The sequence below is a fragment of the Kryptolebias marmoratus genome, linkage group LG15 (assembly GCF_001649575.2).
Source record: "Kryptolebias marmoratus isolate JLee-2015 linkage group LG15, ASM164957v2, whole genome shotgun sequence".
Lineage (NCBI taxonomy): Eukaryota > Metazoa > Chordata > Actinopteri > Cyprinodontiformes > Rivulidae > Kryptolebias > Kryptolebias marmoratus.
In genome coordinates this window covers 6398794-6422117 of record NC_051444.1, presented here as the reverse complement: position 1 = coordinate 6422117, position 23324 = coordinate 6398794, and the positions used below count along the sequence as shown (strand labels likewise).

At 38.1% G+C, this 23324-nt stretch overlaps 3 protein-coding genes across 9 annotated transcripts in view; 1 reads left to right on the top strand and 2 right to left on the bottom strand.

The window, feature by feature from the left end:
- Positions 1 to 690, bottom strand: part of plekha7b (pleckstrin homology domain containing, family A member 7b) — a 59559-nt gene extending 58869 nt beyond the window's left edge. For 3 of the 6 annotated variants that reach the window (XM_017405335.3, XM_037980027.1, XM_037980032.1), the window contains exons 1-3: positions 475 to 689; positions 276 to 352; positions 99 to 156 (exon numbers count right to left, since the gene is read on the bottom strand). In XM_017405335.3, coding sequence (XP_017260824.1) covers positions 99 to 156; positions 276 to 352; positions 475 to 557 — 218 coding nt within the window. In that variant the 5' untranslated portion in view covers positions 558 to 689. Of the gene's footprint in view, positions 1 to 98; positions 157 to 275; positions 353 to 474 lie in introns of all 6 variants that reach the window. The other 3 variants (XM_037980029.1, XM_037980030.1, XM_037980028.1) reach the window with 2 other exon arrangements.
- A 6951-nt stretch (positions 691 to 7641) lies between these two features.
- On the top strand, positions 7642 to 13504 carry nucb2a (nucleobindin 2a). The gene is made up of 13 exons (XM_017440056.2): positions 7642 to 7742; positions 8069 to 8215; positions 8496 to 8603; positions 8770 to 8902; positions 9011 to 9114; positions 9685 to 9870; positions 9990 to 10080; positions 10195 to 10253; positions 10331 to 10423; positions 10801 to 10890; positions 11010 to 11180; positions 11620 to 11680; positions 11769 to 13504. The coding sequence occupies exons 1-13, from the start codon at positions 7719 to 7721 to the stop codon at positions 12143 to 12145; spliced, it is 1644 nt and encodes a 547-aa protein (XP_017295545.1). The 5' UTR covers positions 7642 to 7718; the 3' UTR covers positions 12146 to 13504.
- A 311-nt stretch (positions 13505 to 13815) lies between these two features.
- On the bottom strand, positions 13816 to 22011 carry caprin1a (cell cycle associated protein 1a). 2 transcript variants are annotated; one of them, XM_017440300.3, is made up of 17 exons: positions 21857 to 22011; positions 19369 to 19503; positions 18798 to 18860; positions 18542 to 18628; positions 18137 to 18378; positions 17965 to 18047; positions 17321 to 17479; positions 17188 to 17240; positions 17006 to 17089; positions 16748 to 16906; positions 16036 to 16144; positions 15899 to 15954; positions 15443 to 15574; positions 15055 to 15214; positions 14732 to 14920; positions 14539 to 14648; positions 13816 to 14423 (listed from the first exon to the last, which is right to left on the bottom strand). In XM_017440300.3, exons 2-17 carry the CDS (start codon positions 19501 to 19503, stop codon positions 14337 to 14339), a joined length of 1908 nt encoding a protein of 635 aa, XP_017295789.1. In that variant the 5' UTR covers positions 21857 to 22011; the 3' UTR covers positions 13816 to 14336. The 2 variants fall into 2 exon arrangements, with proteins under 2 accessions (XP_017295789.1, XP_017295796.1); XM_017440307.3 differs by lacking the exon at positions 15443 to 15574.
- Between the last annotated feature and the right edge of the window lie 1313 nt (positions 22012 to 23324).

The following is a 23324-nucleotide window of genomic DNA, read 5'->3' as shown; positions in this document are numbered from 1 at the left end:
ATGCAGATCAATCAGCTGTTTGGAGGATAATTTGTCAAACAATCAGGCAAATGCAAAGAACCAAAAATTAAAAATGAAAAAAAAAAAAGCCGACTCACTTAATGAAGTAGCTGGCCCCTTCCTCCGTGAATCCCTCTTCCCATCCTCTTGGTAAATCTAGAAGAAGAACAGGCTGAAGAAGCCTCCAGAGACAGAGCCCCCCCCCCCACTGCAGCAACAGTCTGCCCCCCTCAAACCCGTCAGGATTCCTGCAAACCAGCCCATCTGTCGCCTACCTGAGCGGATCATGTGTCCCGAGTTTACGGGCTCGCCAGTGCGCGGATGGAGCCAAGCGGTGCTCCGAGTTTTGTCGCTGCAAGAAAGCAAAAGACACCTGTTACTGAAAGGGCAACAAGGCTGGGGCAATAAGGGGAAACTTCCAAAAAAAAAAAAAAAGTAGCGCAAATCGCTCCAAAAACAAAACAAGCGGCTCACTTGATGAAGAAAACCCGCCCATCTCTGCAAACTCCGTAGGACCAGTGGTCAGGTAGGGTGTCCCGTCCGAGAGGTGCCGCCATGATCCCCGCCTGAGCTCCGGCTCGGCTGGTGCCCCCCTTCCTCCGCCAGGGCAGCGAGCTTTTTAAAGGGGAAGAAGACCTCAGGGAGCTGCGAGGGTTCGGTGCTCAACAGTAAAGATGCCTAGAATAAAGGAACAGAGAGAGAGAGAGAGAGACTGGAAGAGAAGAAGAGAACATGAAGCAGAAATGGACCCGATTAAAGCTGGGATCTGAGAACAGGATTATGATTTTCACAGATGGGTTAAAGGCACAGTTTATCAAACATTAGTAGCCAATCATCTGATTAAATTGTGTTTGGTTCAGTGGAAGTTCATTTCAGCAACTTCAAAGAACAAAGAAAAGTCAAATGGTATATTATACATAAGATAGAAAGTCATCCGTATAAGTTTCAAAGTCATAATTATTAGATAAAAAGTCGTATTTACAACTTTTCATTCACAATTATAAGAGACAAAGCCATAAATATGAGACATAAAGTCATAATTATGACATGATAATGAGATAAACTCATAAATCTGATATACAGTCTTATTTATGACTTTCAAAGCCATAATTAAGACTGAAAATCATATCTTTCATAACTTTGAGACTCATAATTATGATATACCATTTGACAATTTCTGTCTTTTAGTGGCAGAAATGAGTTTCTTATTGAACCCATAACAAAAAATACAAAACTATAACCAATAAAACAGTGGAAATAAACATATGTTTCACATGTGAAAACGTGCATCTTCGCATGTGAAGCTCCATGTTTCAAAACTTATATTTTGAAACACTGTTTTCACATGGGTTCACATATACACATTTACCATGTTTCCACATTTGATATGGTGGTTTCCACATGTAAAGCTGACGTTTTGTGACGAAACCTAAAAAGTTCCGGTTGAAGCAAGAGCTTAACTTCCTTAACAGACTTTTTAAATAATGTGATAAGCTTAAAAAATAAAGCATTCAACAGACTTTCACAAAAAATAAACAAGACAAGAAAAAAATCCACTAAATCCAAAGATTTTCTGTTTAGCCCATCCCTGCATACCTTTCTCTCTCCCTATTCATGCATATTTGTACTTAATTATTAATCATTAACCTGTTATAGAAACAGCTGTTTAAACTTTCTGAGTAGTTTGTGGGTTTTTTCAGTTAATAACTGCAGCTAACACACGTCTTAACTTCATTATAATTGTCATTAGGATGCAACATGATTTGTGTTTTGCAGTCACAAATAAGAGAAAAGGTTGAAATGTTCGTCACAAGCTCTTAAAGAATCCCAGCAGCCTCAGAGAAATGCCTTTTCGTCACACAGCCATGGACGGAGGAGGAAAGAAGGAGTTAACTTCAGATTCCAGCTTTTCAGTCTTCCTAAAAGCAAAGCTTTAAAGCCTCACGGGGAAATTGTTGCACGGGAACAAATAAAAGGACGAAAACAAAACGAGGATAGAAACAGCAACCTAAGAGACTTCCAGTGCCAAGACTAAAACTAGGTTAAATTTTGAGCCTCAAATGAACGATGAGAGTTTAAACTGCATGTTTAAAACCAGACTTCAGTCATGACAACACATGTATGAAAAAAAGAAATGTAAAGGTGACAAGATTTTTACACCTATATTTACTTCATTCATGAAACAGCTTTTTAAAAATAACATATTATAGCATCTGTTGCAGGCTTCTGACACAGCATGAAACTCCAGCAGAAACATGCTGTGTCACTTTAAGTACAAGGAACTGACGGCAGCTGGTGGCGAATGGGCATCTTGATAAAGTGTCCAATTTTGTAGTGGAATATTTTAACCGCAGCCTCGTCTGACTTCAGATTAGGGACCAACAGGACACCTGAACACTACAGGGTAAGGGTGAAATGGGATTCTGCCAAAAGCGCTGCAGTTACTTCATTAACTTCCTCACAAGAGACAGAGTCTGAACCCTCTGCAGATCAGGGTTTTTTTTTTCTTGTGTTACTCAAAGGCATCACCATGGAACATGTTTGCAACTGGCTGCTTGTCTGACACGCATCAGACCCACACTGACTGTTTGCTGTAATAATTAGGAAATTAAGAATCCTTAACTTTTTGAGTATAAAGTTTAGAAGTTCTAATTTTCATGTTTGTGTTTGTTTAAAATAAAAAGAAACGTTTATGTGGACTTGCAGAGTAGTAAATCTAACTATCTGTCTGGAATGAATATAATAACTGATTATTGATCTTTCACATTAGAGTTTCCAACCAATTTATAACAAAACCTCTGTGGCTTTGAAGACGCTAATATCAGAATTTTAACTGTTTTACCACAGACATAATGTTATAGAATAATTTATTAATGCAGTTTTACAATTATTAGTTTCAAAATGTGTGAATCTTAGATTATAAATTACATTGTTTTCATTTTATCATTCTCTCTCTCTCACTAAATATATATATATTTAGAGAGAGAGTTCATTAGGACTGTTACTTTGTTAGTTCAAGATAATTGTTACCTGTATGAATTCTGTAGTTTTGGGACATCAGGACACAACACAAATGTTTTGTATACACTAAGCAAATTAGTCAAAACCCGTTAGCAAGATAACGGCTGAGCTGTACTGCATTTAACAGCATTAAAGTGTATTTATGTCTTGGGTGCAGCACATTTTGCCCTATAAGCTGACCAGTCTGTGTAAATTCAGTCTTTTAGGAGCATAGGTCTGGAAAGATAAGAGCTGAAGCCAAAAGTTTTTTGTTTTTTTTTACAGAAGCTGTTTTGAAGCCATTTATATTTAAAACATTATGTTCTCCATGCATTGTAGGCATGTGTGTTATTGTGTTTGTTCACATATCAAAGATTATGGAAGCTGTAGAGGAAATTTGTCCACCTCACATCACCTTTACTGCAGCCACTCTGAGGACAGAACACCTGTCTGACCATGACACACCACAGAAGTGCTTACGCTGCATTAAACAGACCTGTCCAAATTACCTCCACTGTCAATACATTTCACTCCAGGCCAGGCAATGTTCAAAGTCACAGCAGGGGCTGTTTCTGCTGAGGATCAAGAGGCAAGATTTTACTTGATCAAGTTTAAATTTCTTATTGTTTATAAATCTGATATTTTGAAAACCATGCTCTTTTTGTAACGTTGTTTGCTTTAACCAGGAGAAGGTAACCCAATAAACCTGCCAACCAGTCTTGAAAAGGTGCAGAGAGACACTTTGCCCTGGAGATTGTTGAGTTCCCAATTAGGCTACAGAGTCCTGCAGTTATTGTGTATTCTTTAAAAAGTGAAAATGGGGTTAGCCATCAATAAATACCTGTCAATATTATGAATCAAATCTATGACTTTGGGAAGGCTTTGTTGAAATAATCTGGAGTGATTTAAGGGCATAATTTTTGAAAATTAGACTAAGCAGTTATTTTAAGAATATTTCTTAAAATAACTGCTTAGTGTTTCAGCTGTTTAAAAACCAGCTCACCGCAAAACCTTCTTAACTCTAGTTGCATCACAGTTTGCTTGCAGAGCAAAACAAATTCCTATCCCTGCTCTATGGAGAAGCAATAATTTAAATGCAAAGAATAAATAAATACAAGCAGAAACATAAAAAGCAGTTTTTATCATGAAAAGACAGTTGCGATGTGAAATGTCTGCTTTTATCTGCAATTACCAGATAATCTCAGTTCAAAAGCCTAAAGAGGCATGGTAGATTTGACCTTCACCATCAATATGTATGTTATATACATCTCAAATTTTATTTACCAACTGTGTTTTACCTCTTATTGCAAAGCTAAATGTGCATAAATGTGTTTCTATCACGGCACAGTATCAGAGTATCATCACCCGAGTGCGTTAGATTAGATATGAAAATGAACAGCATTTTGGTGATGCTGTGCTCTGCATTGTTACAGTATGTCAATAAGGCACAGATCAGCATGAATAAACACTTTTTTAATTAACTTGTATCTGACTCAATCAATAATGACATCAGTCCCTTAAACATGCTGCCATTTGGAGCAATTGGCTGTGGATTCCTCAACCTGTTAGCAACATAAAGGGCAGAGCAGCATGAACATTATATTGTACATACTGCAGTGTAATCATCTCGTTGCCGCACTCAACTGCTGTAATTTGACCTTGCCATGATTTATCATACACACTATATAGACCTTCATTTCCACAGACTAATCCACTCAGACAAATAGACACATGGTTGCTGCACAGTCCAGTGCAGCTCTGCAGTGGAACCTCTGCTGCTGGATTTTGCCTCTTGGCTGCCAGTGGTTTACAATGCAGCAAGGTGACTCAATGTTATTGTCTTCTCCTCAGAGAGCCTCTTCCCGCTGAATCACAGCTTACTGAAGGTCTTCAACAGAAAATAAAATGAAGATAATTTTGCTTTGACTTTGCTGTGCATGGTTTCTAATATATCTGTTTTAAGCTCTCATAGAAAACAATCTTTTCTAAGAGGTTATTTTTAAAGCATCCCTTGGTAGGTATATACTCTAAATGAGCATTAACACATATGGTCTAGGGTAACGTTCGGACAGCAATCTACTCTCCAGAATGCAGCTCATTTAATAATCTTATTGTTGCTGATGAAAAGAAGTGCTGATCAGACCCATCCACAAGAGCTTTCTCTCACTTTCCAATTTGGTTCTGATTTTAAGGCGATGATTAATTACCTCCCAGCTCACTGAACTATTACACTGACATCTACAGGGCAGGGATGTTATATTTAGTCATAAGCTCACTCATCCGGAGAAAAACTAGATTTATTGTCTTGCTGTAGCTGCCAAGGCTCATAAATGGTCTTTTAGATATCTATATATATCTTTTATTTCAGCAATCATAATTCCAGTAGAAAGCTAATGTTTATAAAACTCCCTGCCAAAAAGCACCTGGCTTTTATGAGTCCAACCACCTGCATTAAAAAGAAGGAACAATCATTTCAATATTTCGCACTGAACTGAATGTAATATTTTATATGCTTTTTCAGCTGAACAACTACAAAATGTATGATACAGGAGAAGAATGATTCTTTATTTTTGGTTTTTAATCAAGCACTTTTTCTGTCCTTTTCACTACTGAACCTCACCCAGACCTGTTTTATTCTACTACACTGAACCCTGAGCTCAGCCAAATAAGCACAACACTGCCCTCTTCTGGACAGAGGGTGCATTTACATGTCAAACCGCACTGCGTAAAGTCAAAGAAAAAAAAACAGACAAGGGAAATGTTCTTATCTTACTGATAAGATTAAAATGAACATAATCGTAGCACATGCTGCAATTTGTAATATAATCTAATGTACTCAACACATTGCCTTCAACCACAATCAAGGCTGGAAATTTATGTTTAAGTTCCAATCATTAGCTCACAGAGCCATGGTTTTGGAATAAAAAGTAAACCGTTGATGAAACAATATTGCAAACCACATAAATTGTATGTGTTTACACAGTCACGTTGTTTTTTCCCTGTACAATGACGAGTGAAGAAAAAAGAAGTTGGATCATATAGGCACTAAGCCTGAGATCTCCCCATGAGGCCACAGAGCAGGACTGAGGTTAGAGGTGGATTCGGACCCATTAATCACGCAGTCTTAAGCTGTGTAAAAGCTGACAGCACTGCAGTTTTTAGGGATTTCACACCCTTAAACTATTTTTTTCCCCACACAAGAAACAAAGCAAGGAAGTTCTTTTGCAAACTCACGAAAATATCCTTATGGTCTGGGAACTAACTTAATGTTTGTCCAAACTATGAAGTTGGAGAAGTAGAGTTCAAACCAGGGGTGGAAATTAAAAATTTTGTCCACCAGCCACTATGGCAAAAGTTACAAGGGGGGAACCAAATATTTCAGCCGTCTGAAATAATCGGTTCCCCCTCTAAAACACAGGACAAAAATAATTTACCAACAACTCCTTACCTGTGTTTATTCCTCTGTATTATGATATTATTAGCGCATTTTATTTTTAAACGAATTATGTTTTTTTGTTTTTTAATGAGAAATATTTGCCCCTCTAAACAATTCTGTTAATAGATAAGTCATTATTTACGGAGACGCAGGGGGAACCGTATCTGATGGGGGAAAGCGGCTCGATGTAACAGCAGCAGCTCGAGCACTTTACTGCCCCCTATATGTCAAGAGGACAAATAACACCTTTTCTGTTCAAATTGCCAACCCGCCACAGTGGCGTGTGTGTTGATCAAATTCACACGCCACTTCAAATATTTACCCGCATTTGGCCGGTGGCGGGTGCTAATTTCCACCTCTGGTTCAAACATCATTTTGTTATGTACGCTATCAATCCTATAGACCCTACAACTAATTATTTGCTAATTCAATTTAGAAATGCATTTTTCTGGATTAATCATTTTTATGTTGATCTAAAAATACCTGAGAATATTACCTACTGCAGTACATTTTGTTTTTACACTAACAGCAGTAATTTGATACTTATGAACTAAAAGCCCATATGAACATGAAATACTTCCAGTGCATTTTCCTGGTAGTACTTCTGTTATGTCTACTTTTCCAATGCAATATTTGTAATCACAATACTTTTACAAGATGTGTGGTTTTACTGAAAGAAAATGTTTATGTTTGTCATTAACACCATTAATTAAACAGTGGTGAAATGTGACTTGTAAATACTTCAATACAGGACTCATTCTAAGTTAATATTTTTATATTTCATTGCGTACCAACTGCACTAAGAGAAAAATGACTGTGAACTACCAGTTTTAATACTTTTTGTTTAACAAAATGTGCGCATACAGAGTTCTAAGATGATTATGTAAAATATCAATTTGTTCAAGATCTCAGCTGTTTGAAAATATAACAGCATTGTTGTAACTAACTGGTATTTTTCGCACAAGTTAGTACTTTTAGAAGATAGTTGTATTGTGTTATCTTCACAATAAAATATAAGTGATGTTACTTTGAAAAGACTGTAATGTTAATTTAAATATGTGACTCCTGACCTCCTTTCACTAACAAGGACCGCCCACCTCCTCCGCCGTCACGTCGCCACGTACGATGCAACGCAACCGAACTTGCTAGCTCCTTTTGACGGCGCTGCCGAAGTGACCAATCAAATTGACGCTTGTGCGCATGCACCCTACTGTGCTGGCTAGCGAGTTAGCTGTCAACATAGCTCCAGCTGAAAGCGAGCACCGAGAGGGAAGCGGGGCAGATGAGGCTTAAGATTAATTTTAAAGTAAGTTTCTACGTGACATGTAAATGGAGTTCACCAGTGGAGCTTTTTACGTCGCCTTTAGAGCGATGGACACGTTTTGTGCTTTAAAATTTAAAGCCCAGACTAGAAGCTAAATTTGTCAGTCAGTGGAAGAGCTAACACCAACAACTTCCTTTAGATATTCTTAGCTAGTCAGCCTAGAGGAGCTGTCTAAACAGGACCAAATGCAAACACAGAACTCGCTGAGATTTGTACACAGGAGAAATCTGTGTTCTCTCGTGTTGTACTGTTAAATAAATGTAACAGGAACTGTTTTTAAAAACTGGTGCAAATGTGTTTCTGTCCAGATGTGCTGCAGCCGGTTTCTTCTCGCCGGCTGGGCTCTCCTCCTATTGGGTCAGCTGCAGCATTTAGAGGCAGTTCCAATAGGCATCGACAAAACCAAAGTCAAAGAGCCAGAGAAACAAACTGAAGAGGTACCACCAGCCAATGTGGTAAGCATCACTCACTCAAAATGGTTTCTAACCTAGTAGTTGCTCAGTTAATACAGAATAACACTTCACATCTCTGCATCAGAATCTGAAGAGATCCGTCGTGTTGGTCAAAAAGAAATAAGCATCTCCTGGAAGTCGTTTTGTTACTTTAACAGTTATCAGTTTATTCTAATGACTAGCAAGACAAATGACATGAAACTAGTGCTTCCTTTAGTGTTACATTTTATCTTGTCTGTATTATTTTAATCAGGAATTTAAGTGCTATTTCTTTTGCTGATAGGACACTGGACTCCACTATGACCGCTATCTCAGAGAGGTCATTGATTTTCTTGAGAAAGATCAGCATTTCAGAGAAAAGCTCCACAACACCGACATGGAAGACATTAAGGTTTGTAGCTTTTTTTTTAAATTTTATTACAATTTTATAATACAGTAGTTTTAGATAATTATTAAAACACAAAATAGCTGCAATGACTCCACAGCTTGTTTGATTGTGAGTAATGCTTCCTAGAATGTTGAATGAAAATAATTTTTGCCTAATTTGTTTGATTTAGCAAGGTAAGCTGGCTAAAGAGCTGGACTTTGTTAGTCATCATGTCAGAACAAAGCTTGATGAGCTAAAAAGGCAGGAAGTCAACCGACTGCGGACCCTGATTAAGGCCAAGCAAGACCTAGAAGGAGGCAATGGTACATAGTGCAATCAAATCTATGACGGTCAAAATAAGATGCTAACGTTGGAAAAATGCCTTTTGATAATTCTGTTTTTATCTACGTCAACATTTGTTTCTTTAAAAGACATAGCAGTGGACCACCAGGCTCTCCTGAAGCAGTTTGAGCACCTGAACCACATGAACCCACATACGTTTGAAGTGGACGACCTGGATCGGCTCATTAAATCGGTAAATTCTATCACTTCATTATAGTCTGTCAGGGGAAGAATCCAAATGATAAACTGATGTAAACTGTCTATGAATCAGAAGAAAATTAAGGTATTAATAAGGACCAATAGTGCAGTATACAAAACAGCACCGTCCTTCAGCTTGTGCCATTTTGGCTTGTTTATATTAATCAGGATAAACTAGTGTTAAACAGTTCTTCTGTAGAGGTCAAATTCTGATAAAGGAATTTTAATCTGCATTAATAATTGTAATTTACACAATGATGTATCTAAGATTTTTAAATGTATTTTATCTTTTTTTCATATTACTTCTAATCATAAATGGGTCAAAAGAAAGGAGGAAATCCTGACATTGGTTTCATGTGTGCGTCAGGCTTACATTAATGTACTGCATCATCTACATGGTGTTGTTTTAAAGCTTTAGCTTGAAAGTTGAGAATACACAATGAGAAACACATTTTGTTTTATATGGGAAAACAACACATGATATATTAGTGTTATAAACTGCTTATGTAAGACTTTGCAGCGTGTAATGTTGAGTCAGTGGGTAACTGCTGGAAATGTTTTCCAGGCCACAAATGATCTGGAGAACTATGACAAAGAAAGACATGAGGAGTTCAAGAAGTACGAGATGATGAAGGAGCATGACAGACGGGAGCACCTGAAAACTCTGGATGAGGAGGAGAGGAAGAAGGAGGAGGAGCACTATGAGGAGATGAGGAAGAAGCATGCTGACCATCCTAAAGTCAATCACCCAGTAAGTCATTGAGTGGCACTGAAAAACACAACATGCCACTTTACCACCATGGAAAACTAACACTTTTCATCACAATATATTCTTAGTCCATAAACTAAGGTTTTGTTTCCATGTTTCAGGGCAGCCAAAATCAACTAAAGGAGGTGTGGGAGGAAGCTGACGGCTTGGACCCCGAAGATTTTGATCCAAAGACCTTTTTCAACCTGCATGGTAGAATCATCTTTTACCAATCAGCACCCACTAAATTATGTTTTCATTTAGTCCTGACCCTTTGGAATTGTTTTCTAAAATAAAACAATAAATTCATTGTTTTTTTAAATGCAGACACTAATGGAGATGGCTTTTTTGATGAGCAGGAGCTTGAGGCATTGTTCACCAAAGAGGTAAGTCCACAGCTGAGGAAATCCGTAACGTCTCAGTCACTGGCTCAACACTGACTGTTGCCCTTCTGTGATTTCAGCTCGAAAAAATTTATGACCCCACCAATGAAGAGGATGATATGCTGGAGATGGAGGAAGAGAGGCTGCGCATGAGGGAGCACGTTATGAATGAGGTACAGTAAGTCGGACTCAGGGCTACAGCTGTCATTGTTAAGACATTTATTTGACAAATAACCGCTGTGTAGTTGTTTTGTCAATTTTCTGTTAATTTTCTGCCACAATCAGACCAATATTAGCAGTTTTGCACTTTGTGATGAATAGTTTGTGGCGATAAGCTTGTAGAGGAGTGAGCTGCAAACAATGGCTGTTTATGTTAAATGAAGCTAATAAAATGGTTCTAATTCTGAGTCAGCTCAGTTATTAGTGATGTCGTCATTTTGCTGTATTTTTTTGTACTGGTATAAACTGTTTTAACTTTGCTCAACTGTTTTGTGGTAATATAAATGTAAAAATATCATTAATAGGCTCATTCCTCTTCTCTTTGCCTTAGGTGGATTCAAACAAAGACAGGTTGGTGTCTTTAGATGAGTTCCTGGTCGCTACAAAGAAAAAAGAGTTTCTGGAGCCGGACAGCTGGGAGGTGAGAAGCTAAATATGACAGTGGCAATAATTAGGAGTAACGAAATTCCAAAGACGGTTATTTAAAAAGAAAGCAGAAGAAGTAAAACTGGGAAAAGTAACATTCATTTTTTTTGTCAGACCCTGGAGCAGAACCAGGCTTATACAGAGGAGGAGATGAGGGAGTTTGAGGAGCATCTCGCTCAACAAGAGCAAGACCTCAATCAAAAAGCTGCTGACCTGCAGAAACAGAGAGACGAGCTGGAGAAACAACAGGAGCAGCTGAATGCACAGAAAATTGAACTCCAGCAGGTAAGTAGTAGTACGGTATCGCTGACAAAGATTTACGGCAGTAGATTTTAACATTCAGTTACATGGATTAGCATTTTAAACTTCAAACTACAGTGAAAGAAGCATTTTCAGACAGCCAAGGTTTCATATTTTACAAATAAAGAAGACAGTTGTTCATGCTGGTGATTGGGAACATATAATTAAAGTTAGCAGCTAGCATTAGCAATACAATGTCGTCTCTATGGTAACATTGTAACTTAGCACGGTCAAGCTAAAAGTCAAGCGCTTTTAGGACAGAGTCCAGGGTGAAAAACTGCAGCTGAGTGAGCTGTGGAGATAAGAGATGTTGCTTATTTAGTATAATCAATGTCAAGATTAATTTTAAGACAAGAATAGCCTATTTGAAATTTATGTTGTGTACTTCCAAATAGTAAGAACACTTGAATGAAACTTGTTGCAGGCTGTGGAGCATATGGAACGACTGAAGTCACAGAATGTAGACCCTCCTCCAGAGGTTCATGGTGAGTGTCGATTGTATGGTTTTTATTGTTTGTTTGTTTTGTTTTTAATGGCGATACTGAGAATGTGACACTGATCTTCATGTTATAGTTGAAGGAAATGCCTTCCCAGAGATGCATGCATTTGACAACCAGCAGCTTGCTGATCCAGGAGCTTATCCACCAGGACATCAAGATACACACCAGGAGCATCACGAGCAACAGCAGGAGCATCACGGGCATCAGCAGGAGCATCACGTACCACAGCAGGAGCACCATGCGCAGCAGCAGGAGCACCATGCGCAGCAGCAGGAGCACCATGCGCAGCAGCAGGAGCACCATGCGCAGCAGCAGGAGCATCACGCGCAGCAGCAGGAGCACCATGTGCAACAAAATCAAGACATACCTCATCAAGGTCTCCCTCAGACACATCAGGATGCACAACCAGGCCATCAGGAAGTTGCACATGGCCAGCATCACCTGCCGTAACAATGCTGTCAAAAAAAGAAATCACTAGACTTTTGCTGCACTTCTAGTGTTGCGTGCAGAAGAGATGTCCCACCTGATCATAAGACCACTTCAACTGGCATTCAGGTTTTTAAATGCAGATTAGATGGAAAAAAAAGAACTGTGGCACATGTGAAATATTGGTTTTTAATGTCAGTAAACTTTGGATTATTTAAGGGAATTAGAATTTTTACATGACCCACTGTAGACGTTTCCAAAAATATGCTTTGAAAATGCAAGGAAATATGAAGAATCTGATCGTGATGATTTCGGTTTGCGGTTGAACCTCAAGAGGGGTTCACGACTTGTTTACACAAGCTGGCAGATTTTATTCAGGAGGTTGTTGGATTTATGCATGTGGTTTTTTTAAGGGTGGTGAGGTGTGAAGCCATTTCTAATTTTAGCCTTATATTTTTGGCATGACCTTTTAGGTTGCACTCAAAGTTCTCTGAAAACAAATTACCTACATAAATAATTGTGGAATGTGTTTTTCTTTAGTGTTTTGGTAACTAAACCCAAGGGGCATTTTAAAGTTTTTTTTTTTTTAAATCATAAAAAAAGTTAGAGCAAAGGATGTCCCAAATGAATATTAAATAGTGTAAAATATTTTCATGTTGTACCATAAAGTTTCATTTTAAAAGGAAAAGTAAATCTGTTTCAATAAAATTAGGTACATTATCTCTAAGGTTGTGACAGATTTATTGAGCAAATCATATTTCCAGGACGGGGTGGGTGGTAAATCAAAAATAAAGCTAAATTTAAGTGCACTGCCTAAAAGACGTGTTATAATATGCCTATAAATTTCACTGCAGCTCCTCTATGTTAACAGATAAAGGTGCTAGAAAGTAAGACACAAATGAAAGCCTCTAAACAGCAGATTTCCTGTCAGCTTTTGAGTCCTGCATAACTTTGTGTCCCAGAAGTTCATGTCACTTAATGAGGATCGTCCTTCATGATTACCTGCATCACTTTCATGGATAAAAGATCCACATTTGATAACTTTGCTGTCTGGCAGATTCATTTTATTTGGTTTAAATTAGGGATTGGGTGGTATTTTTCAGTTGCTGTGCTATCCAGATTTTAGTCTTACCTGGTAGACTACAGCTATAGTGATGCTACTTTCTACTGAAGAACACTAAACTAACATTCAGACATCCACTATGATAGGGAAGCAAAGAACATCTGTTAATATCTACAAAGCCTTTTCTCTTTGCCGTGTCATGTGTTCCTTTAAAACAATGCTTTAGGATTTGCACAAAGTGTTTAGGTGGGATTGCTGCTGAATAAGAGTCTCCGGACAATACCATACACTCCATTATAATAAAAAATGTTAACCTTTTCTATTGTCTTTGATTATCAGTCTTTTTGTACAAGATGGAAGTTAAATATGAAGATTCTATACATAGAAATGGTTGTTACCAAGGTCTTAAAACCTAACATCCCTCATTAAAGCTTCAAAAACCACTTTTGTATTTTTACATATTTCCATTGGACTTGCTCACACACAGTATATTGTGTTACTAATACTCTGATTCTTCACTTGTCATTGATTGGAATTCATTAAACCGCTGACATGTTTAATGACGGAATAATTTATAGAAGTATACAGAATAACTGGTATAAAAAAATAATATGGCTCCATTAACACAGGCTTATAGGATACAACTTTATTTAAACAGTCTCAACCAATAACAGTGTACAAATGGGTTATGCTGCAACAAATGAGTGGGTTAAAAAAAGAAAAAAAAAATTAAATGCCTTTATGAAAATTATAAGATTAAAAGAAAAAAAGTGTTTGACGGCACAGGGCACAAGAAAAAAACGTTTTCATGGTATCAGATTAACAGTGGCAGGGTATTTTTTGCATTTGTTTTGTAAAAAAAAAATAAATAAATTAATGAAGTCTTTCAAGTTTACAGGAATATCTGAAGTTTTACGTCACACAGACTTGCTGAGAATCCTACATGTGGTGAACTTCAGCGTGTTGTGTTAAAACATTAGGAGGATCTGAACAAGCCAAAACAGGCTGACTAATTACTGGGCCAAGAGTTTAAAAAACAAAACAAAACAAAAAAAAAAAAAATACATTGTTAGAAAGTGAGCTAGGGTAAACACATTCAATATCCTGAATGTTCTACGTGGCGCGACTTGATGGTCCATAAAAGCAGAGCGATTAGGATCGCATTGCTTGAGCGTTACCCCGCGACAAACCTCGAGATCCTTGAGCAGTTCCTCGTTTGTAGCCCTGCTGGTATCCCTCCTTGACAAACAACAGTATTCACAAAGATTAGCAGCTTATACAACAAAAAAATGTTAAGCCAGTGCGCTGAATAACTTGAAAATAAACTACATGAACGTTTTATGGAACATCTTACCCTCTGGTACGTACTACTGGAATAATCCCGAGATGTGTTAAATTGGTTTTGGCCATACCCACTGGTGGGAGGAGCATTTGAAAAGGACGGACGATAACCTTCATATCCCCCTGATGACAAGACAAATGTAACATTTAAACTTCAGCTGGTATTAAAACCATATGATTATCTGTTAACAGAACGATGCTGACACCTCTGAATCCATTCGAAGAGGCCCGATATCCGTTCATCACTCCACGAGCGTTCCTGGGTCCACCTCTCGGGGCGGCCCTGCTTGTGTAGAAGGACTGGTTGGACGGTCCAAACCCTGCAGCTGCAGAGGAATCCTCATGTCCTCCAGCTGAAGGCAGAACTTGGTCTTGGGGCTGGAAACCACCAACAACTGGGGAGCCAAAGAGTGCAGGTTAGCTTCAGAAAAGTGGCAGAGATTTTATTTATGTACTGTTCTATCTTTCATGTCCCTTGAATTAATCTTTTATTTCTTTCAAATTTGTTGAACTATGAGGGTACTCTCACCTGACTGTAGTCGTTCCTGTGGAATTTCAGGCTGCTCTACAGTATTTTCTGACTGGCTGTTAAAGCCCTGACCGAAGCCACCAGGAAACTGGCTGGGTTGTTTCAGCGGGTCTGCTTGGCTGTCAGTGGGGGGAGGTACAGGTGCATTCATATTGAATACCTAAGAAAAGGAGGAAAAACGCAAATGCATTTATTCAGTCTGCCTCTATGGACTGAAAATGATGAACTAATAAGGTGCTGCAATCAGTGTTAGCTGCAAAAAATAAAACCATGCTTACTGGTTTTAAACATTGATTTTTTTTCCTCCCTTCAACCGAAAGTTTCCAAGAGAATCTAATAAATTAAAACATATTCACTGCTACATTGCTTAAATGAGCCTGGAGCGTACCGCTTGCACTGACTGGAAAGGTGCTGCGTTCACATTGATGCCCCCAGAGTGGATGGGTTTGGAGACGGGTGGGAAGGCAGTGGACAAGGAACATGGGGCAGTCGACTGTTCACTTGACAAAGAAATGGAGGCCTGGGTAGGTAGGAATGAGGAAATTAGACACGTGAGGGGGAAAAAAAAGGGAATGTCAAGAGGTCAGAGGACCAGATGGGAGCTTGGATCGTTTATCTGACAGCTTCAATCTATATCAGTCTATTGTTCAGATAACTTTCTTTAAAAGACATCAGATTCCATGTCATGTGAGGGAGCTTCACATTTAATCAATGAAGTATTTTTACAATCTCTATCTGAAAGATATTTGAAATATCTGTGCTATTCTTACTATCTGCATACTTGCAGAAAACCCAAGAGAACACAACCCTACCGACCCCTTCCTGCTGTTTTTTCTCTACTTACTTGGGAGGACTCCTGTGGTCCAGTAGGTGTTTGAGAAAGCCTCGACTCTGAGTGAACTGTGGAAAAAATAAAAATAGGGGAATTTAAAATAATTTAAAAAAACAAAACGTTTTTAACAGGCTTGTAGGATCACTCACTTGAAGGGCCACCCATCTGCTGCAGGTCAACAGTCTGCAGAGGCTTCATTGGTTGGGCAGAAACGATGGCTGGGTCCAGAGCCTGGCCGTCAAATTCCAACATGGAGTCCTGGAACAACCAAACAAATGTAAAAGGTCCAACTGAGCCTCACCAGGTTTATATGTGGTGCAATAAACAAGTGAGTTCAAACACTACCCTACAACTTAAATATGTGGGCTTTGTTTCCGAGGCATCTTCTAAGATTTTAAATGATTTATTTTGTAAATATCTAAATTTACTTCACTTATATGTTCACCTCTGCCACAGTGGTTTGCTTTCTCAGGGTGGAAGTGAGATTACTCAGAAGGTTTGGGAAGGATGTGTATAAAAATCAGTCCTAAGTTGGAGCATGGTCCAGTTTAGAAGTGATCAGCTCAAGGCTGAGTTGGATCTTAGATGAATCTCAAGCTTACTTTTAAAAATGTAAAGTACTTGTTTTGTTTTCCCAAATCATTCATTGGATTATTGTTGGTTTATTGGTTTGCTGCTACATACAGCACAACTAGTATCTCCTTTTAATAAATCTTTTTTTTTTTTTAAACAAAAGTGCCTTAAATTGAGGCACTGAGTTAATATTCCACATTAATCAGACATAAACACATGACTACTATACTACCCCTGAACAACAGGAGCACCGTAAAAGACGTCAGAGTATACGTGAATGCTTCTTACCTGCATGAAGTTGTACGTCCCTTGCATCTGAGCCATGAGGTCTTGTACCACCTGCTTTCGGACCACTGGGTCAGCAGGAGGAGAGGGAGCGACTTGGTTGACAGGATGGGTCGGCTCAGGAGCCAGCTGTGCAGGAGAGTGGTGCTGCAGGGAATTCATCTATTCAACAGAAACACGTGACAGGCGTATAAGAAAACACGAAGAGCTGAGAAATGTTTCGAGGCAGCGAGGAAAGCGTGACACATTATCCAAGGATACCTGAGCCTCCACTGTCCACTCATCCACTTGGTCTTTGTCTGTACTGCTGTATGAAGTTTCTGGAACAAACTGTCTGTTAACAAACTGCAACACAAGATAAATAATTTAAACATATATTTATACACATAACAAAAAAAAAGTGTTTGTGATTTCTTGCAAACACACATGCAAAACGTGCTAACCTCTGTGGGTTCCACTTTACCAGCCTCTGTGTAGTTTTCATTAGTTAGTACTTCTGAGAAAAAGAAGTGAATGTGAAGAGTCATTTCTCTGCGGAAAGTAAACGTCTCATAAATGCATTTGCTGATTGATTACCTGGTTCTGACGGCTGCTCTGCAACCACTGCAGTCTCAGCCACCACAGCCAGCTCCTCTTGCGTCTCCTCTGACTCACAGGCCCCGTTCTGATTAGCTTCTGCTCTGTCAAAATAACCACTTAACATCAGCTTGTCCAGAATGTCCTTCAGTGACTTGTCTGGAACCAAGACAAAAAGCAGAAAAGAAAAAAGTGGATGAATATCAAAAAGTGTTCAGAAAGCGAATGATTTAAATATGTTACATGTTCAAATAGTTATCGACGACATGAGGTGTATGATCTGCATTGAAGACTGGATGAATAAACAAAGCAATCAAGATGTTCAAATCCAAAACAAAAACGTGGCTTGTTTTTTTTAAGATTTCTGATTATTTCTATCTGCCAATAATGCTACGCATTGTGCACACGTGTATAGATGTACAGTATACCCTACTGGTCCTGTTATGGTGGATGATTTTCACTTAGTTATTCTCTTTATTTCCTCTTTAAGTAATGCATGAACTCTTATGTAATTCGATGAATGAAAGCTATACATGCAACCAAAACAGAAGATGAATGCTATAAACAGTTTTTCCTCAAATGGCTCAAACTTCCAACAAGTTAAAGTATTTGTTTGAGTGCCCTGAGGGGATAGAAATACTCACATGTGGTTCCTGCCACAGCCTTGTCTCGGCCCTCAAGCAGAGCCCACAAGTGTAGCGAGGCCTCTTCGTACTGTTCAGTCAACCTGAAAGAAAACCATAACAGAGTAAAGTAAAAATCCAACCGAATGGTGATGTTCCCTCTCTTTACATACAGACACATGCACCCTCATACCTGAGATCATAGTTCCTATCAGGTCCCACCAACTTGTAAAACTCATCAAAGGATGCGAGGTCACTGTCAGTGAGCAGAGGGGAACCTGAGGCATCGAGTCGTTTAAGGTCCTGCCTGACGCTGTCATCTCCTAATTGGTCCAGTAAATACTGAAGCTCCAAAACCGTCTTCAGTCGCCGCTGCTCTATCTCCTCCCGCTGCAGCTGTTCTCGTCGCACAGACTTCTTCACTGCTTTCTGAACCTAAACACACAAGTGCAGACTGTTTCAGCACATTTTGTTTCACCAAGCAAACTTCAACCTCACCACAGTGCAGGGTCAAACAAATCCCAGTCACCTTTCAGCACGAACATCCTTTAATAATACCAAATACACTGATCACAAACCTAAAAAGTACTGTTCTCACCTCCTGACCCAATGCCAAGAAGCTCTTCTGCAATTCTCGAGCAAAATCAAGGTTGTTCATGATTTCTTGATATTTTGCCAAAGCCTCCTTCAGACACACAGGGAAAAAAAAATTTGGTTCATTTTTCATTAAAAGCCAAAAGACATTCATAATTAAAAAAAGGTGAGTAACAGGAAAAATCAAACTGTTTTTAAGACAAAATTATGTTTTAAAACAAAGAGAAAAAAAAAAAAAGATCATAATTTCATTCTCTTACCAACTGATCTTGATTCAGTCTTTCTCCTTTATTCTTTCTTCCCTGATAATCATCCAGTTTGGACTGTAAAACCATCACAAGACATTGAAAATATAATTTAAGGCAAAAAATGATGACAAAAACATTAATATAAAAAAGCTGATAAATATTTTTGAAAGAAATGCTGTGAGAGCAACAAAGAAATACTTTCTTTGTGCTGTGCAGAATAAAAGGTAAGAAACTCCTCAACTGTTACAATTTCTGATATTTACAATTTAATTTAAAACAAATAAATGAGAAAAGTAAACTTTCAAAGCGGGAGCTGTAGAGTTTTGCTTTACAAAATTCAACTTAGAAAAGGCTTATGCTCATTTTTTTAACAAAACAGCATCAAATTTTCTTTTCTAGCATAAAAATGTGGATACAAGACTAAAAGAAAACATTTCATAAACCATTTCACAAAAAAAACTATTTACATTACTGTTTTATCAGCTGAATTCAGATCAGTGACTGAATGGCATCATTTGACCAGAAAAACTGTGAATCTGATTAAATACCCACACAAAGAAGAGATGCAATAGCGCATTCATACCTTCTTCTTCTCCATATTTCGGACCTTCTTGTCAATAACACCCAGAACCTGCTTCATGGCCTCAGAGTGACTTCCGTTTCCCAGGTCTGGTACAACAGACTGGAGAGCATTGTTGCCAACAGCTGCTGAAGGCATCTTATGGGGACAAAACATCACACATATTAAAATACAAACAAGGTAGAAGGCAGGGAATACATGTCACTAAAACTAATGAAAACAAAACACAGTATGACATTATTCATAGTGTGCAGACATCATTGCTTTTGAATATTCACACTGTGGCGTAAACAAACCAATAAATTTCCTGTACTGTTGTAAGAATGAGATTAGAGGTGTCACAAGCATGAAGCTTTACCTTATTTACTGTCAACCTAATTATTGCAATTTTCTTTTTATTGTTCATATTATGTCACTATTACAATGGTTTTATTAATACATACACTACATAGACAAAAGTACTTGGCCACACCTGACAATCACACCACCAGATGCATCGATCAGCTTCCACTCTTCTTGGACGACTTTCCACAAGATTTTGGAGTGTTTCTGGGGGAGTTTATGCCCAATCATTTTGTTGAGCATTTATGAGGATAATATCTGATGTTGGACAAAAAGGTCCGACTAAAATCTCTGCTCCAGTTCATCCCAAAGGTGCTCCGCAGGGTTGAGGTCGGGGCTCTTTGAAGGCCATTCTTCCCCACTAAACTCATCAAACCATCTCAGTCCTTGCTTTGTGCACTGGGGTAGCCATGTTAGAATAAAAAAAAAAGGGCCCATCACTACAGGGAGAGGCACAGCCCAAACCCTGACTGAACACCTAATTAAAAAATTATCAGGTGTGGCCAAATACCTTTGTCCATATAGCGTGTATACCAACAATATATTAAGGGTCAGTAGTTTGGTTTAAGGGACTGTCACCAGAATTATTTGCTTATTAAAAGTCTCCTATTCAGTCACTCTGTAGAGAATTTTATTATCTTACAGTTAAAACAAGACCACTATCAGTACAGCTGATCAAATGCCTCAAGATTTACTCAATCAGACAAAAAATAGACACTTGGAAAAGTCTCTGATTTTTGTTTTATGATATTAACTGTTGAAATTGTGTGCATTATTTTTCATCCATGAGTAATAACATATTTTAATTAGGCCTGCACAATGTTTGAAAAACTGTCAATGTGCAATATTATCATGTAATATGGCTATAATGATGTTAATTGCAATTAACCTATGTTTCCCCTCACTCCTTACTTTCTCTTTTGTCATCACTATCATCTAAACCAAGTGTGCCGAACATGAATGCATGTTACTTGAAATCTAATGTTCTATAACTTATTGCAGTCCAAGAAGTCATTTGCGATACTGATATTGTGCTCACTGGTATTGCATTGACTTAAGTCTTACCTTATTGTAGCAAGCAAGAGACTGAATTATTTCAACGGAATAATACAATAAGTATCACACAGGACATTTTAATCATACTTGTGGATGGCGATTATGGTGAGCTGGTGGATTCTTAGATCATTTTTAGAGACGTTTAAGTCTTGCACTGCCAGGGGACACATGAGGCTTTTTACAAATCCCAAAACAACAATTAAAAAACAAAACAACTGGATTTCTGTTCTGTAGTTGCAAACTTTTAGTGTTTTTAACAATTTGGTTGACTGACACCTCCTCTCAAGGATGGTTAAGAAAGATCTAAATGATAAAGAAAGTCCCCCGTGATTAAATGGCATTAATTAAACTATAGCATGGCTATAAGCAGGGGTGACGAGGTTTTTGCTTCATGTATAATTTTAACATAAAGACGACAAACCTAAGCTTTAAACCCATCACATGGACCACGTAAAATGGTAATTTAAACGTACGTGCAAACTAGAGTTTTGTTATGTTTTACTCTTTATATAAACATTTGGAATGACATACGTCATCACGATTCGACGCTGAATTAAAACAAAACGAGAACAAATAAAATGTCGGCCTCCTACTTAAAGTTAAAAATCATTTACCTAACAAAATGAAATCACTGGCTTAGCCTCCCAGACAGCTTTCGGTGGTTATTAGCGAGCATTTAGACGTGTACATTGTAAATATTAATATAGTTTTGCTTTTAAAAAAGGCAGACTTTCTTTGGTGAGTGGTAGCGTTACAGCAAATCAGTTTAACGTCAAGCTAACCTCCATGTCCCATTGTTAGCCGATAGCATGTTGTTTTAAGGCTATGTGGCTAAAGCCTCCTGTTCGCCGAATGACAGTTAAAACTGGCAGCTAAATCGACGAAACTGCCGTTAAATGCGATCCATATTGAAAACTGTCGCCAAAAGACGTTAAGTTTTAACTGCGAAAAAAAACAAAAGACAAACGTCGGGACACGACGGGAAAACTCGTTTTTTTTTTTTTTTGTTCAGTCGTCTGACATAAAAATGACAAAAGGTATTTAAAATTAAGGAATAAACTGCCATTTTACGTCGGTGGCAGGCAACCCATACCTTTATACTCTTTGTCTTCAAAGAGATCTTCCTTCGTCGTGTTTCGCGTGAACCGTGCAGCGCTAGTAGTACGGTCCGTATCTTCTACTTTAAGTGGTGCTTTTCTAGAAGGATGCTCAGGCTCAGACCGGTGTTGAGCCGAAAAAAGTAACCACGTTCGTGGGAAGCTCGTTTAGGGGCAAAAACTACGAATTCGCGACGGTTACTTTATTTTGACGTAAGCGCAACGGAAACAGAATGATTTTATAATTTATATACACACCCATGACATTTAAATTATCGTTGCTCCAAGCATAAAGTACTTTTGAGAGTTTAGTTAGTATACTGATAGTAGTACAGTGGGAATTTCGTGAAAGGGCAAAAAGACATTTTACTTCACCATAAAAATCACTCATTAAACATAAACTATAAATCAGTCTGAAATCATTTTAGATCATTGTGGTGGTAAAAATAAAACTGCTTCCCGATCGCGGGCGCTTTTTATGTCTGGGGTACTTTTTTCGGCACAACACCGGCGGCCAATGGCTGACACTCGCTGCTACAAGGACCCCGATGCTAACGCGTTCTTCTTCTGCTCATCCAGCGGCAGTCCACGCTCAGCTAATGCGTGGTGCTGCCCCCTGCTGACGATTTGTAGATGTAGTTGAATTTAACTAAAATCAGGAAGAACTCTAAGTTACGGAGAATCATCCCTCCAGCAGGATGTGTATCTCTGCTTTTATTGCATTTATGGTTTACTGCTGCTATTAGTGTCATTTGCACATAATTTCACCTTGCAAATAAAATCAAATTAAACTTATTTATATAGCACTGCCGCTGGCTAAAGTGCTGCACACAAAAACAACAAATTACAACAACAATTAAAAACACAATAGGACAAAATAAAAACCATAAAGGCAGTCCATACCTGCACTTTCATGATGCATTAAAGCCAGTGAATACAAATAAAACACCAAGTGTTGAAGGAGTACTTGCAATGAGTGCACATATGTACATGTATTTAAATACTTTGTTTTTTTAGTGAATATATCTTATCTAATAGTCTCTCTTTTTTCTGATCATTATACCAAATAAACCATTAAGTGCCACTATAATTTATACAAAGGCAATTCTTTCTGATTCTAATGTTTTTTTCAATGATTTTATTTTGTGTAAAATTAAGAAAATCCCGAGAAAGCAGTCAGACAAACTTTTTAACAGCTCAACCTTTTGACTTAGTAAAACATGACCTAAAACATAACAATTTCTTTCATTATAAACATCCTAAAACACAGCAATTTGTAGGTTTTTAAATCTTTTGTTTTCAAATTGTAAAGCGTAAGGTTATAAAAATAAACATGCAGAGCATACTGTATGTCCTCATTGTCCTTTGTGGTAAATTTCAGCACTAATTCACATGGTTTGCAGAAATCTGCTGCATACAAAACCAAAACTAAAGAAAGCAAATGTTCAATAAACACAAGGAGCA